The sequence below is a fragment of the Panicum virgatum genome, chromosome 3K (assembly GCF_016808335.1).
Source record: "Panicum virgatum strain AP13 chromosome 3K, P.virgatum_v5, whole genome shotgun sequence".
Lineage (NCBI taxonomy): Eukaryota > Viridiplantae > Streptophyta > Magnoliopsida > Poales > Poaceae > Panicum > Panicum virgatum.
Window position 1 is genome coordinate 27086101 of NC_053138.1, and position 15556 is coordinate 27101656.

The window sequence follows — 15556 nt, forward strand, 5'->3', positions numbered from 1 at the left end:
CCCAATGGATTTTGTTGCATCTTCTGAGGAGCTATGTAAATGTAACAATGTGCCAGTCTGCCGGATAGTGTTAAGGTATTTGAATGTACAACAAGTTTGAAAGATTCACATATATGGAGATCCAGAATGTTTGTGGGATGAAATTGTTCTTAGGCTATCTCCAACAAGGAAACCCAAAATCAAGACCTATTTCACGTTTTAGGCAGCGCTACAGTGTATGAGTCACCCACCCAAAATCCCCTTTCTCCAACAGAGGATGCATTTCTTCTCTTCTTCCCCCGCCGCCCACTCCTTGCTGCAACTGCTCCCCGCCGCTTGCCACCGACACCCTACCGCGCCGTTTCGCCATGGGGGCCCCGGCCGCTGCCACTCCCTCAAGCTCCGCCGAGCAGGCGAGCGCCGGCCGCCTTCCTTCGCTGCGGGAGCCCCCTCTCCCACCTCGCGTTCGGCGGCGGCGACGACCATGGCGAGCTCGTCTCCGGCGGCCATGGGGAGCTCGACCCCGACGCGGCCACGGGGAAGCTCGGCCCGGCCATGGGGGAGCTCGACCCCGGCAGCCATGGGGGAGCTCAACCCCAGCCGGCAGCAGCTCCCCGCCTCGCGGTTGGCGGCAGCGACGGCCATGGCGAGCTCGGCCCCGGCGGCCATGGGGGAGCTCGACCCCAGCGGCCTGGGGGAGCTCGACCCCGGCTCGGCCACGGGGGAGCTCGGCCCGGCCATGGGGGAGCTCAACCCCAGCCGGCAGCAGCTCCCCCCTCGCGGTTGGCGGCGGCGACGGCCATGGCAAGCTCGGCCCCGGCGGCCATGGGGGAGCTCGACCCCAGCGGCCTGGGGGAGCTCGACCCCGGCTCGGCCACGGGGGAGCTCGGCCCGGACATGGGGGAGCTCGACCCCGGCAGCCATGGGGGAGCTCAACCCCGGCCGGCAGCAGCTCCCCGCCTCGCGGTTGGCGGCGGCGACGGCCATGGCGAGCTCGACCCTGGCGCCATAGGGGAGCTCAACCCCGGCGGCCTGGGGGAGACCGCGTCCCCGCAGCTCCGTCCCCGCAGCTCCGCGCCTCTCCGTCCCCACAGCTCCGCGCCTCGCCGCCGTGGGCAGGGGAGCTCCGCGCCGCCATGGGCGGGCAAGCTCCGCGGCTTGTGCGGCGGCACAGGGCGGGCCAGCGCGTGGCGGCCGGCCGGCGGAGGAGCAGCGGTGGGCCCGATGCCTGGGCGGAGACGCAGAAGGGCGAAGAGAGGACGCATTTTTGCGTCGCGCTCCTGCTCGAACCCAAAATGCGTCGCTCGTTTGCATGCTCCGTTGGAGAGCGATTTTGGTACCTAAATGCACTGTGCACGACGTATTTTGGGTTTGGGTCGCGGGATGTGTCCGCCGTTGGAGACAGCCTTAGGCTATCGAATGTCATTGTCAGGATCAAGGCATGTAAGTAATTATGCCGTGTTCATTTGTGGGCAAATTTGTAGTCAACACGACCGGTGTGCAGTGTGCTTGTTTTCTGCATGTTGCTGACAGTGATAGGATTTTCCCGAGCAAATTATTGCACCGGTTGTAGGTTTTCCATTCGTTTTTATATCCTCATCAACTGGGAGACAAACCCTGGGTGATCTGCTCATCTGCAGCATAGGACGGTGACAGCGCAAACTGACGGAGGATCACCGCGAGACTGGAAGCGGAGAAGCGAAAGAAACTGTACATCCAGTGGTCCAAGAAGTGCCCCAATTTCCAGATGATATCGAAGACAATCCCGGCCCTTCGATCATGGACCAGATTGATCCACACGGACCTCATGCAGTCTGGGCTTGGGCTTGTTTTATACAATTTTTGAAATGTTAGTTCCAAAAATTAACCAGCTGTCTCCAATCCATGCCGTAACTCAAGAGAGAGAGAAGCCTTAGCCCTCGATGAGATCAATCGCAAAATGTTATCATCCATGAGAAATAATTGTAACAAAACTTCTAAATTTGCAGCATATTTTAACTTTTGTGAAAAAAAGCTCACCGTGTGTCAACGTCCAAGCATTATTTTTTGAAAAATATTTTGTTCGTTTCAAATTGTAGGTCATTTGAGAATTTCAAGATATATTAATTCTGCTAGTCATCTATAAGTACACTGAATCTGCTAAAACAATCTACAATTTGAAATTTGGAATGAAGGAGTTAGTATGAAGAGTACTAGTACAAGGAGGATGCTGAAAATACGGCAGCAAGTTTCGTATGTTAAAATTTTCCAGAGCATACGGCAATTCTGAACATCATCCGTGAACTAACCACGACCCAGTTTTGCCTCGGCGCGAAATAAATAGTACCGTGTGTTAATTCCAGCCATGATTTGTTGCAATGGTGAGCTAATTCTATAGCGAGCCATGAAGGATTGTAAAGGTTGCCTCATTTTAAAATAAGCAAAATGCATCATCGACCCCTGAATTTGGTTTGGTGTGTCACACTAGTCCTTAAGCACATTCAGATTCCAAAACTTGCTAATTATCTCATGCGGGTCCAAATCATACTTATTGTGTTAAATTACATTATATGACTTCTCACTAGCTATTGAGATGGACCTAACATGTGGGGCTCCTTTTCTCTCCCTACCTCTATATTCTCTCTCCTCTGCCTCACTGATGCCAACGGCCGCTCGACGGGCGATCTTGAGCAGCCGCGGGTGAGCTTTGCCGGCTGCTCCACCCTCTCGCGGGCGAATGTGAGCCGCGCCCGGCCGCTCTGCCCTAGCCGGTGAGCTATGCTAGCTGTTCCGCTACTGTAGTCGAACGGGAGCCTCACCACCACACAGTCGGTGATGTAAATGAGTGAGCGAGAGAGAGAGAGCGGAAAGGCGAAGAGAGGTGGGGTTGCCATATGGACCTTATATAAGGTCCATCTCATCACTCAGTCAACAGCCATGTAATGTAATTTAATACAACTAATTGTGATTTGAACATCACATGAAACAATTAGCAAGTTCGTGCACCTAAGAAAATTGACTATGGCACCACCCCTAGGTTTAAAGATCAGCATGACACACCTAGCCAAGTTTTAGAGCTGGCGGTGCATTTTACTATTTGAAAACTGAAGTCAAAGAAAGAAAGACAGGGGTTGTGTTTGGTTCTTTCTTTGGAAGAAGATGGTATACAAGCCGAGAAACTTTGACCGTTAATTACGATGTCAAATAAAGCCAGTTTGCAAAACTGTGGGACCGAAACTGGCGACCAGAGGGGGTGAATGGGAGCCGATCAAAATTTCTTCGAAATTTAAACCTGTCGGCCTATATCCCAATACACCGCAAACCCTCGAACCTAGGTCAATGAGAATAGTTATGGACAAGCTATCTCAAAGCCAAAAGACCCAAGTTCCAAAACGGAAGCAAAGCAAGAAAACTTCTCAAACTGCGGCTCTACTGAGTCAGACCGGTCTGACCGCTTGCCCGGACCGGTCAGACCGGTCGGGCTAGGATTTGAAAATGCCGACCGGTCAGACTGGTTTCACAGACCGGTCAGACCGGTTGCTCCCAGACAGCCCGCGAACAAAAACTCCAAATCACAAATCTTGAGCAAACGAAGTCCAAATCTCATCAAACTTGGAGGAAAGCGTCGTATCTACCCCATGAACATATCCCCAAAAGATCTATCCCGAAGGATCAACAGATCGTGAGAAATCGAGGGAGAATCGAAGAGGATTGGGGTTTTCTCAAGAACACGAAATCGTCAATCCGTGAGAACTCATGATTCCAGGGGGTGTAGCACTATGCTAGATGCATAAGAATCATTGCAAAGAGTTCGTTAAACCACGGAGACAAGAATTGTTCTCCTCCAAACAAGAATTGCACCAAAAGAGGAGAATTGAATCCAAAACGCAAAGGAGGAAGGGAGGACGAGATGCTCAGCACACACAAGTGAATCTTAACCAAATTTCATTTATTAAATCACGAGGAATTCACCTATACAAAGCTAGAGCCATCCGCCCATCATCCACCCTCTAGAATTGAGAGATTAGCTATACCTAACCTTCTTTTGCGTTGGAGTTCTTGACCCTAACCTGAGCAGGGGGTAGGGAGAAGGAAAAAACCCAAAGAAAACAAAGGACTCAAGAGACTCCCCTAGCCACGGGCTGGTTGGGGTATTTATACCCGGCTGCTGCGGCCAGACCGGTCAGACCGGTCCAGCGGACCGGTCAGACTGGTCGGGCAGCAGCACCCCGCTGTACAGCCTCGATCGACGGCAGAGCTTCTTTCTTCGACTTGAAGTCTTTGCTGCGATGCCGCCACGTCGACGAAGATCCGGTCCGCGGTTTTGGAGGGTCCGCGAACCCGGGTAGGTGGTCGGTTTTGAGAAAACCGCCAAAACCTCACGCGCGGGAAGATTCCCGCCTTCACGCCGTGGCCTTAGACGCCGTTCCCACCTCGGCCTCCTGACAGCCCTAGACGCCGCCCGACGCCCGTCACCTCCTCGCCAGCAGCGAGGCCCTAGACGCCGTCGACGCCCGTCACCTCCGTCAGTCCCGAGACCGACGCCCGTGTCTCCACGACTTGGCGTCTTCAACCGCCGTCCGCCTCCTTGGTTTTGTGGCGCAAACCAAGAAACCCGCCTTCCGTCGCCGCTTGCGCCCTCGATCCAGGAGTGGACGCCACAGCTGCCGCCCGGTCCGAGCTCCGGTCCCGGCTGCCCTTCACCGCCGTCCACCGCACGGTCCATCGGCCACAGCACCTCCACGGCAGCTCCCCGTCGATACTCGACGCCCGTGTACCTGCAATCCAAAGACCAAGCGCACGATCACACCGCACGGTTGACAATTCACTCATCACAAGCAGGATAGAGTACTCAACATTCCTCAACTAACTCCAGAACCCCTGCGCTAGGACCTGAAGAATCTAATGAGGTCTTTGACCGCGTGATTAGAGGATGGTTACTGTAGCATCACTGTAGCCAATCATCGATTAATTATCGTCATTAGATTCGTCACGAAAAGTTATATCCATCCCTGAAAAAAATTTGCAAATAGATTTCATTTAGCACTCCATACATGCGATATTCTTTTCTCGGCTTGTGCACGGAAAAACCAAACAAGGCCAGGTTATCAGCGAGCAAGACACAATCATTTGGCCCATGTATCCTAGCTCCCCGCCCCTGGCGGCCGGGCGCTCCCATCAGAAAGCGTCGTGCCCCGTCTCCGTCTCGTTCCGCGTCGCGCAGCTCCAAATCCCATCCACGCCCGCGCGCACGGGGCCGCCCCTGTAGCTCGCGCACGACGACGAAACGGCATATGCCTCCGGATCGCTGGGGGTCGCTTGGCCTGACGCGAGACGCCCCACCAAACAGCCGCACTGCCGTAGTAGCCAAGGCGGCGGCGGCGGCGGCGTGTCACCGGCAGCGGCGACGGGGAGAGCTTGCGCCGCCGCTCGCAAGTTGCATAGGGCAGAGAAGACGCGAGCGTCAGCCATGTTAGGCTAATCTGCGTCTTCCTTTATTAGTCGTTAATTGGAGAGAGAGAGAGAGGATCGTAGGTCCGGGGACCTAAAACGTTTAGTTCGTGGTCGCCACCAAATTGGGGGGAAACAGCTGGACACGTCTCATCTACTTAATTAACGTGGTCGCGTGATGGAGGGTTTGATCAGAATTGAGATGGGATTCAATGGATAAACCGGTCGTTGTGCGGGTGTGATTAGGCCAACTATTTCGATGAAAATCAACGCGCAGTGATTAGGTCATAAGTTGCGAGGCGCCTACAAGACGAGCCGTGTAAAATGTAAATGTTATCCCCATGAATCATGCTAAAGGTTTTTTTTTAAAAAAAGATTAGATCTGTAATTGTATGGTTAAAGAAAGCTTCGACAATTTTGTGCATAAATTCCGAAAACCAAACATGTCCACCCGAAAAATCAGGGGTCGTCCATTGTCTTTGTTGCACAGTACACAAATGAACATATTTTCACACAAATTGGTGCAGTTGCGCACGATAAGAATATGCTGCATAAACATTGTCCACAATGCCTACGCAGCTGCGCTAATAGTGTCGTCATCATGTTTGTCACTGAGTGATACTCACAAGTCACAACACACACAAAAAAAGCAATTATGCAGTGCTCAGAAAGAATTGAGGGACGCAGACTGAGGAAGGCTAGCTAGCACATATCATGCATATGTTAAATCCATAGTATAATGGTTGGTAATTAAATACTCCCTCCGTTTCAGATTATATATCATTTGAGTTTTTCAACCCTAAATTTGATCACTCGTCTTATTCAAAAAATTGAAGTAGAAAAAATAAACAACCTATAATTTGGACGGACGAGTGTCTTCAGTTTTTTTACATTTAACTAATACATCCAATTTGATTTAGTGGTTTTCTATTAGGTTTCACCACATATTGGTTCCTAAGGATCTGCTTGGTTGGCTACTAAACATGAGCATGCCATTCTTTTTTTACTAAAATCTTGGAAAAATTTAAAACAACACTTAGTTAGATGGGCTATTTTTTGTTCCAACTAAATGAGTGCCAAAATTTATATACTTGTCCATATTTTGGCACGCTCACATTTTGGTAGCCAAATAAGCAGACCCTAAAGGTTAAAGAACCATCTTCTTCATATTTCTACATAATAGAAATATTTCGCCTTCATCCTCCTCATGGAATAGGAACCGGTTCATGATTTATTACAAAATGAAGCTCATATGACCAATTCTAAAAAACAAAAGGTCATGAGTTGGAAATGAAGAAATGCATTGTTGCTCCTTCTAGCATTACATCACTGCAACTGGGCCACTTTCGTTCCCCTGAATAAGACCTGCAGATGAGTTTTCGATTGACATATATCCAACACAATATTATTTCTTGTAAGCCACATGGCACAACAAAACTGCTGCTGCTTCCATAAATAGCACCAACTTTTCATATTGATATCCATATTTCAATACGAGTATCCTTAAAATTTTAATACAAATCAGTAGTCCAAATTTTATTATACATGCATTGTCCCCAATTTTTAGAACCCAACCCAAAACGTTATCCAGCACTCACGCGCGTCCCCCGGAACGACCGAGCGAACGTTTTGCCGCTGGTTTGTTGCTGCATCCGCACCTCACCAACGCAACGAATCTGAATCCACCAAAGCATACAAAACTCCCCAACCAAGTCCCGCCGCGGCCGGCACGGCACGGCACCCCCGCCATCCCATCCCAGAATCCTCTGGTTCCCCCGGCCGGTAACCTGCTAACCACGATCACATCCGCTGCCGATCCATCCTCCATTCCTCCTCAACTACGAGCACCAGCAGATGCAACCCGAGACCCCGAGCCCCCGCGCTGTTTTCTCGGCAGCCGCGCGGAGCCTCCAGGACAAGCCCAGTTCATCGGCGGCGCGGTGAAGTGAACGAGCCGAGCCGAGCGAAAACCCCTGTAGGGAGCCGAGGCTCATTTTTCGCAGGGAGGGAGCGAGCGAGCCGATAGAACAGGCGCGGGCGGGCTCGGGAGCAGCAGGGCTAGCAGCGGGCGCGGAGGGAGGAAGCCCCGCTTGGCGAGCACACTCTTTAATCCGTAAAATGGTGGTAAAAAAGTTGCACCGGACATTATAGTACATTATAATATTTTTCGTTTGTTTGTAGTAATTGTTGTCCTATCATGACCTAACTAGACTCAAAAAATTTGTCTCGTCATGTACATTAAAACTATGAAATTAGTTTTTTTTATTTACCTATATTTAATCCTTCATGCAAGAGAAAAAAAATTTAATATGATAGATAAATAGTGAAGTTTAGATTGAGAAATTTTGAAACCAAACACAGCCAAGATCTATCCCCTCATATTCCCCTTGCGTGCAAGCTCCCCTCCCTGCGCCCGCGCCACGGGCACCCGGCGGGGAGCCCCGTGCGGTGGGCGGATAAGCCGCGGGGCCCGCGTGGCAGTGGGAGGGGAGGAGTTGGTTCCGGGGACGCGAAGCCCAGGGCGGTGTGTGAGGGGCGAGCCGGAGGGGGATTACTTGGGATTATTTAAAGGGGGAGGGGAGGGAGATAGGCGCACGAAAGCAACAGCGAGGAGAGAGAGAAGGGAAAAGGGCGAAGCCAGGGAGTTGTTGGTTTCGGTTCCGGTCGGCGTCGGAGGGGAAGGGGGACGGCGGCGAGCGGCGAGCGGCGAGGAGGGAGATGGTGCCGAGCTGAGCAGGCGGATCGCGGCTTCGGAGGCGGCGGGGATCGGCGGGAGCGGGGGCGCGGCACTCGGATGGTATTGGGCTTCGCCGGCGCCGGAGGCGGCGATCGCGGATGGGCGGCGGCGGGGCGGTCGCGGCGCGAGGGTTGTAGGAGCGGCGGACCCGGAGCCGGAGCCGGAGCGGGCGCCCGTGCTGGGGGAGCGGTGGGGAGGGATGAGGCGGGGGAAGGGGGGAAGGAATGGGCTGCTGCCGAGCTCGCTGCGGATCATATCGTCCTGCCTCAAGACGGTCTCCTCCAACGCCGGCTCCGTCGCGTCCACCGTGCGCTCGGCGGGCGCCTCCGTCGCCGCCTCCATCGCCCCGCAGGCCGAGGACGAGAAGGACCAGGTCGGCTGCGCGGCGCTCCCCCGCCTCTCTACCTGTCCAAAGATTTCGTTTTTTATTCGCGCTTCTACTGCAGACGTGACCAGCAGTGCTGGGGTTTGCTAACTTTAGCGCTTCGCGTGCAACCGTGTACTCAATTATGGCATTCTGCGCCAGTAGGTTTTCTGTAGTGCTTGGATGCACACACCCTGTGCTCCAATGGATAGATTCACAATTCTAGATTTCTAGTGGCGGTTGCTCACGCTTCAAGTGAGTTGACCATGTACCATGTCAAACTAACTTACCAAAAGTTAGAACATGCTAGAATGTATGGATTGTTGCACTTGGAATCTGTACTCAATCATGCCATTTTGTAGTAGGAGGTTGTGAGTAGCCTGGTGAGGTAGATCTTGTGCTCTCATAGATCCGAAATTCTAGTGGCAATTTCCTTTTTTCTTTTTATCTCAATTCCGGTGGCAGTTAATGAAGCTTTAAGTGAGTTGACCATGAATTAAATTGAAGTAGTTAGATGTTACTAATAAAATACTGGAACTGACAGTTCCTGTGAAGAGGAAACGTCATGGAGCATGGGTCACTTTTATAGTTGTTCTGTGGAATTCTTCCGTGCTGATATTGCACACGGCTAATGGGTGCCTTGCTATTGTTGTGAACAGTTTTTGCATCTGATTTTTCTTCAGTGTTCATTTATTTGGTTACTATTCAACCATATATGGCATTGTTCATGGATAAGAAAATGTTGGTCTATCCATGTTTAGTTAGTGCTTGGGTCGACTCAATTCTGCATTTCAACAGTTTTGATTAGAAAAGTATTTTTGCCAGTATATGTTTCTGCTAATCTATCCAGGAATACAGTCTTGACGCTCCATTTATAAACAGGTTTTGTGGGCTGGATTCGATAAACTAGAGCTCCATCCGTCATCATTCAAGCATGTGCTGCTTGTTGGTTATTCAAATGGGTTTCAAGTGCTTGATGTTGAGGATGCTGCAAATGTTTGTGAATTGGTCTCAAAACGTGATGGACCAGTTACTTTTCTACAAATGCAACCCACTCCAGTCAGCTCTGAAGGCTCTGAGGGATTCAGAGCGTCGCATCCCATGCTTCTGGTTGTTGCTGGTGATGAGACAAATGGCCATGGTGCAGTTCAAGGTGGTCGCTTAAGTGCACTGATCAGACACACAAACAGCGAGCCTCAAGCTGGAAATTGCATTTCCACCCCCACTGTTGTTCGTTTCTACTCTTTGAGGTCTCACACCTATGTACATGTTCTTCGATTTCGGTCTGCTGTATATTTAGTTCGCTGCAGCCCGCGGATTGTTGCTGTAGCTCTTGCAGCACAAGTAAGTTCCTCTTGGCACATTGATTTACGTTTTGTACTATGAATTGAAATTGAGAAAGGGTGAACTTTCTGGATTATACTTTGTAATACTTATTTTCCTACATTCCAGATCTACTGCTTCGATGCTGTTACTCTTGAGAACAAGCTCAGCGTCTTGACATATCCTTTGCAAGGCGCACCTGGGGTAAATATTGGGTACGGTCCGATGGCTGTTGGCCCGAGATGGTTAGCGTATGCCACAAATACTCCTTTATTATCAAACACAGGCCGTTTAAGTCCACAGAATCTCACACCTTCGCCAGGAGTGAGCCCATCTACGTCTCCGAGCAGTGGAAGCTTAGTTGCTAGATATGCAATGGAGTCTAGCAAGCAACTAGCTACTGGTATTATTAATCTTGGTGACATGGGATACAAAACGTTGTCAAAGTACTGCCAGGAACTTTTGCCTGATGGTTCCAACTCTCCTTTGTCATCAAGCCCAGGCAGGAGATCTGGTAAAATTCCTTCTAGTGTGCATCCACTGGAAGCTGACAATGCAGGAATGGTTAGTTGGAAACCTCACAGATTTTTTCCCCTTGTCAAATTAGTGCATGAAAAAGTAAAATCTTCAATGCTTGTATCTTGTAATGAAATTTCATTGAACCGTTGCAGGTAGTCATCAAGGATTTCACTTCGAAAGCTATTATCTCGCAGTTTAGGGCTCACACAAGTCCCATATCTGCTCTGTGTTTCGACCCTAGTGGAACACTTTTGGTGACAGCCTCTGTTCATGGCCACAACATTAATGTCTTCAGGATCATGCCAACCTGCATTGCTAATGGCTCGGGCACAACACGCTATGACTGTACTGCATCTCATGTTCATCTTTACAAACTGTATCGTGGCATGACATCAGCTGTATGTTTTCTGAGCAATTAAAATTCTTTTTGGGACATTTTATTGTTTTATTCATTTAGTTAATTACCTTGTATTTGCATGCAGGTCATACAAGACATCTCTTTTAGTCATTTTAGCCAATGGATATCTATTGTTTCATCTCGAGGTACTTGCCACATATTTACGCTGTCCCCTTTTGGTGGTGATGCCAGTCTGCAGCCACAGAATTCGCACAGTGATGGGCCACCTCTTGCTCCGTGTCAGTCAAGGCCATGGTGGTCAAAACCGTCCTTTCTTATGGATCAACAGCTTCATCAAGTTCCTTCAACTGTTACAAATTCAGTAGTCAGTAGAATAAAGAATAGCACTTCTGGTTGGCTAAATACTGTCAGCAATGTGGCTGCTTCTGCAAGTGGAAAATTATCTGTACCATCCGGTTCTGTTACTGCTGTTTTCCATAATTCCATCTACCACGGTTCTTTACCAGTTCCGTCGAAGGCTAATGCTCTGGAGCATCTATTGGTGTATTCACCGTCTGGTCATGTTATTCAACATGAACTTTTACCTTCTTCAGGTTCTGAGTCCTCTGGTAGCAGCCCAAGAGTTGGTCCGGGTCCTAACTCGCAACTCCAAGATGATGAGATGCATGTTACTGCTGAACCAATTCAATGGTGGGATGTGTGCCGTAGGACAAACTGGCCAGAAAGAGATGAAAACATTGCAAACATTGTATTGCATAACCAAAGAAACTGTATGATGGCTATGGATGCTTCTGACTGTGAAGATAGTGAACACTCAGATTCCACTCCATCAAATGATGGTATCTCTGGGAAAGAGATTATGAGAGTCCGGGAGAGGTCAAGCTGGTATCTGTCAAATGCAGAAGTACAAATAAACTCATGGAGGATTCCCATCTGGCAGAAATCTAAGGTACACAGCAGTGTCTTTAACGATGTACTGAATCATGCAAGAACTAGACTGAACAAGTATTCGTGTTTTTGCAGATTTGCTTCTATGTGATGGACCATCCTGCTGCAGAGTCAGGGGAAACAAATAGCGTTAGTGGTGGAGAAATTGAGATAGAGAAGTTACCTCTTCATGAGGTTGAAATCAGGAGAAGAGAATTGCTCCCTGTATTCAAGCAGTTCCACTATACTGACCGAAGTTCTATTGGCAGGTAATGTCAATGAAACCACCTTTTTAGTTTTCTTGGCTTAATTCTACTGTTGTAGATGAACAGATATATGATCCTTTTGTCAGACCAGGTTCTATTCTTAGTCTTATTTCAGGTGAAGTTTTCCTTTTTTTTTTTTGAAATATCAAACATTGAATTGGCGTTCTTTAAATTTACCCTTTTATGGTGAAATTGTGTTATTGCTTTATAACATGCAAAACTAATCTACCAGTGTAATTCAGCTGTGTTTGGTTACTGTTTCATTGTTGTATGCCAAGACTCGAAGCCAGTATGATGCACTTAATTATCACTATCAGTTCTGAATCTATTATTTAGTGTAGGATGTCAATTATGTATTTTCCAGTGCGTTTACAACATTTAAAGACAGCATTATACAACATTAAAAGGTAACATTGGATGATGTCAAGTCCCATATCTATGAACAACAGGGTGCAGTCTGCATCAAGAGATAGTAAGCTAGCATACCATATATCAAATGCATACAATGATCTATTGCATCCCTCAGTCTGTACATATCTAAATATTTGAGTAGAAACCTTAAAATTAAGCTTTTTTATTTAAATGATAGCACTTGAGTTTCTGGTAATTCTATTCTAACATACAGTTTTAAAATGAGCAATGACTGCTCTTGCACTGCAGGGATTGTTGAATTCATTAATTTAGCTGGTATTTGGTGCAAATGTCGTCTAACCGCTTGTTTTTTCACATTTTAAAGAAAAATATCTGTCTTCATTTTTTTTAAGCATCTAGGTAATTATCTTTGAAAATTTTTTGTATTTCTGAATGAGTTTGTAAATGCGGATACACTCTAAGTAACTGGCTTTCATGTCTAGAATACATTTTTTTTGCAAAAAATGCAGCTGTGGGTGGCAATGAATGCAGGAAGTCAAAAAATACGATCTCAAAAATGAAATAGACTGTCGTGTTTTCTGTATATTTTTGTGTTTTTGAATGAAATTATGTAGTGGGTGGAAATTATGTTTTTGTAGCTTTGGAATGAAATATTGCTCACAACACACCCTTTTGAAAAATAGAGGATATCACCCTTTATCATTGTCTCTCCACTTGTTGTACCTTCATGACCCATCAGCATCTTACAGGATTGGATTCTTTGCTTCATTATATCTGACCTGCAAATAGTTAGTCCCTTCTAGGAATATTTCAAATGGGATGAAGGTTCTATCTTTAATAGTTCAACTAACTTGTGTGAACGTCAAATGAGTCTAAATGAGGTGTTTATTCCTAGTACTTCCTTTTTATGTCATTGCATATAACATGATACAATGATGTAGGAATATTGCAAATGGAGGCTTTCAGAATGGCTGGTCCCACATTGGTGATGCACATTATAGTTCTGTAAAGGATAATGGTGAATACGAACCCAAGCCAATGCCCCCTATATCTGGATTTTACACTGGTAAGAATAAGATGTCAAATTTACTTCTTTTTGTATTATTACTCCAGTAACAAGTGATAGTCCTAAGTCAACCATTTCAAACTTTCGTTACAAGTTGCTCCTTTCATCCGCTTATGTTAGCCATGTTTTCATCCAAGACTTGTCTCGATTATCCTCTTAAATTTGTCCCAAATGCCCCTGACTATATTTTACTCCACCAGTGGTAGCTGCCTGTGCATGCCTAACACTCCTTGATTCCTGGACTAAACTAAACAACACCCCCCCCCCCCACACACACACACAGAACTACATTGGGAAGCAAAAGATGCTTAACAGTCCTTGATTCCTAGACAACTCCAAAAAGAAAAACACGCCCAGAAAAAGTTGATGGAGGGAGTACTTTCTATGTTTTGATTTGGGATATTTTAAAATGACACAAGTAGATTTGTCTTGAAAAGTAGTCATAAAAGTATACTTTTGTTATGTTTCTAAATATTGTGTAACAAAAATTACAAGTCAAAGAGTTGTTTTAGAGGCTGACAATGTCCATAATATCGCTTGTTTGTGAATGATCGGAAATTCTTATTCTTGTAGATATGAGGAAAACAGCAAATATGAATGGTCTAGTTAGTGAACCATTGCCTAGACCTAGCTCAACTGTTAATCTGCAGCAAGTTGGGAAGTGCAACTCTATTGAATCTCCTAATGCTGCAAGTATGGCTGCCCATCACAAAGCAGAGAATGAGAGCAACGGCTATGTATCTACGCCACCTGAAACAAATGCATCTATCAGACCATTGAACAGCTATTCCCTCTTGGATGGACCTCTTGATGGAGTGCTGTCTCCTGCAAACAGCGCATGCAAGCCTGAAACAACTAATAATTCTGTGCTCAGCAATGGTGCAAGCACTGATATACCAAATGGGTGTCTCACCACTGTCAATTCTGGACAGCAGGAGGCGTCTGATTCTCACAACTCAGTGGAGTTTACCCAGTATTTCCAAGAGGGCTATTGTAAAATATCAGAACTCGATGACTGCCGTGAGTTAACTGAAGCTGTTACTGATGCTGACAGCAGCAGCAGCCACTGCGAGAGAGAGAAGCCCGAGGAAGATGGGGACAACGATGACATGCTTGGAGGAGTTTTTGCCTTCAGTGAAGAAGGTCCAAGCCACAAACTTTATAATTTAAGTTACTAGCTCTTGTGAGTCAGTTTGTCCTTCTGATCTTTGCCCTTTTGTGATGTTGCAGGTTGAACTTCTTATGCTGCTTTACTTAAGAGATAATGGAAAACAGTGCCCACAACATTCAGTGTGCAATATTATGTAGAGGATGGTGAAATGTTAGTAGGCTTTCATGGAATAAAGCTGTGCTGAAATGATCATCTACCACGGTACATATTCTCAAGATAAAGTTTGTGCTTGATGTTCATGTGCCAGAAGTGAAGTTCTTCTCTTCAATCTGAGGTCAAGACCCCTCCAGGCAACTTACTAATCCGCGGATCCACGATTAAGGGAGCTGGATGTTGTTGAGAAGTTGCCATTGCCTGCCGCAACTCAGCTCCCTTTGTGTTGATTTGTACATATACTGTAAAACCCATTTGTTTTGTGCCATACTTCCGGGACATTTGGGTGGTTCTGAATCCCCGTAGCTTGGCAGCCATATTTGTTGACCACCTCCTGCCAAGGCCTGTGAATGTTCCATGTTTATTTGTACAGACTTTCTGTTTTATTGCAAAAAGGGAAAAAAAATCTAGCGATGATTTAATGTGACATAACTGTATAAACATTCAGTAAAGAAGTTCTATTCACGAAGATGTGATTATTTCCATGTGCTGGCCCTCGTGCCTCAATCCTGATGGTATTGGTAGAGACAAATAAGCTGGGATGGTTCTAATGGTGTCCATTTAACGGCTTATATGCCTTGTGTTATTAGTATACTACTTTTTGGAGGTGGATGAGATATCTAGTTACCTACTCTCCATTTCAAATTATTAGTTGTTTTGGTTTTCTAGAAGTATAGATTTTGCTATGCATCTAGATATAATATACATACTATCTATATAGGTATATAACAAAAATTATGCATCTAGAAAAGCTAAAATGACTAATAATTTGAAAGGGATTGAGCACTTGCTACGTGGGCTTCCATATCTGGATCGTGTTTTTCAAACATGTTAAAAAATTTACCGTGTTGTCTCCTTTTTACTATTTTCAAAACACATGCTACTTCACAA

General features: G+C 46.9%; 1 protein-coding gene across 1 annotated transcript; it reads left to right on the top strand.

Annotated features, from left to right (window-relative positions):
* Positions 1 to 8042: 8042 nt before the first annotated feature.
* LOC120698733 (autophagy-related protein 18h-like) lies at positions 8043 to 15094 on the top strand. Its single transcript, XM_039982446.1, has 9 exons — positions 8043 to 8519; positions 9393 to 9854; positions 9963 to 10397; positions 10505 to 10750; positions 10835 to 11659; positions 11734 to 11906; positions 13217 to 13341; positions 13915 to 14484; positions 14572 to 15094. The coding sequence occupies exons 1-9, from the start codon at positions 8346 to 8348 to the stop codon at positions 14574 to 14576; spliced, it is 3015 nt and encodes a 1004-aa protein (XP_039838380.1). The 5' UTR covers positions 8043 to 8345; the 3' UTR covers positions 14577 to 15094.
* Positions 15095 to 15556: the final 462 nt, after the last annotated feature.

Coding starts and splice junctions, on each gene's coding strand:
- LOC120698733 (XM_039982446.1), top strand. CDS start 8,346: ATGAGGCGGGGGAAGGGGGGAAGGAATGGGCTGCTGCCGAGCTCGCTG. Junction 9,855..9,962: donor CTGTAGCTCTTGCAGCACAA/GTAAGTTCCTCT, acceptor CCTACATTCCAG/ATCTACTGCTTCGATGCTGT. Junction 13,342..13,914: donor TATATCTGGATTTTACACTG/GTAAGAATAAGA, acceptor TTATTCTTGTAG/ATATGAGGAAAACAGCAAAT.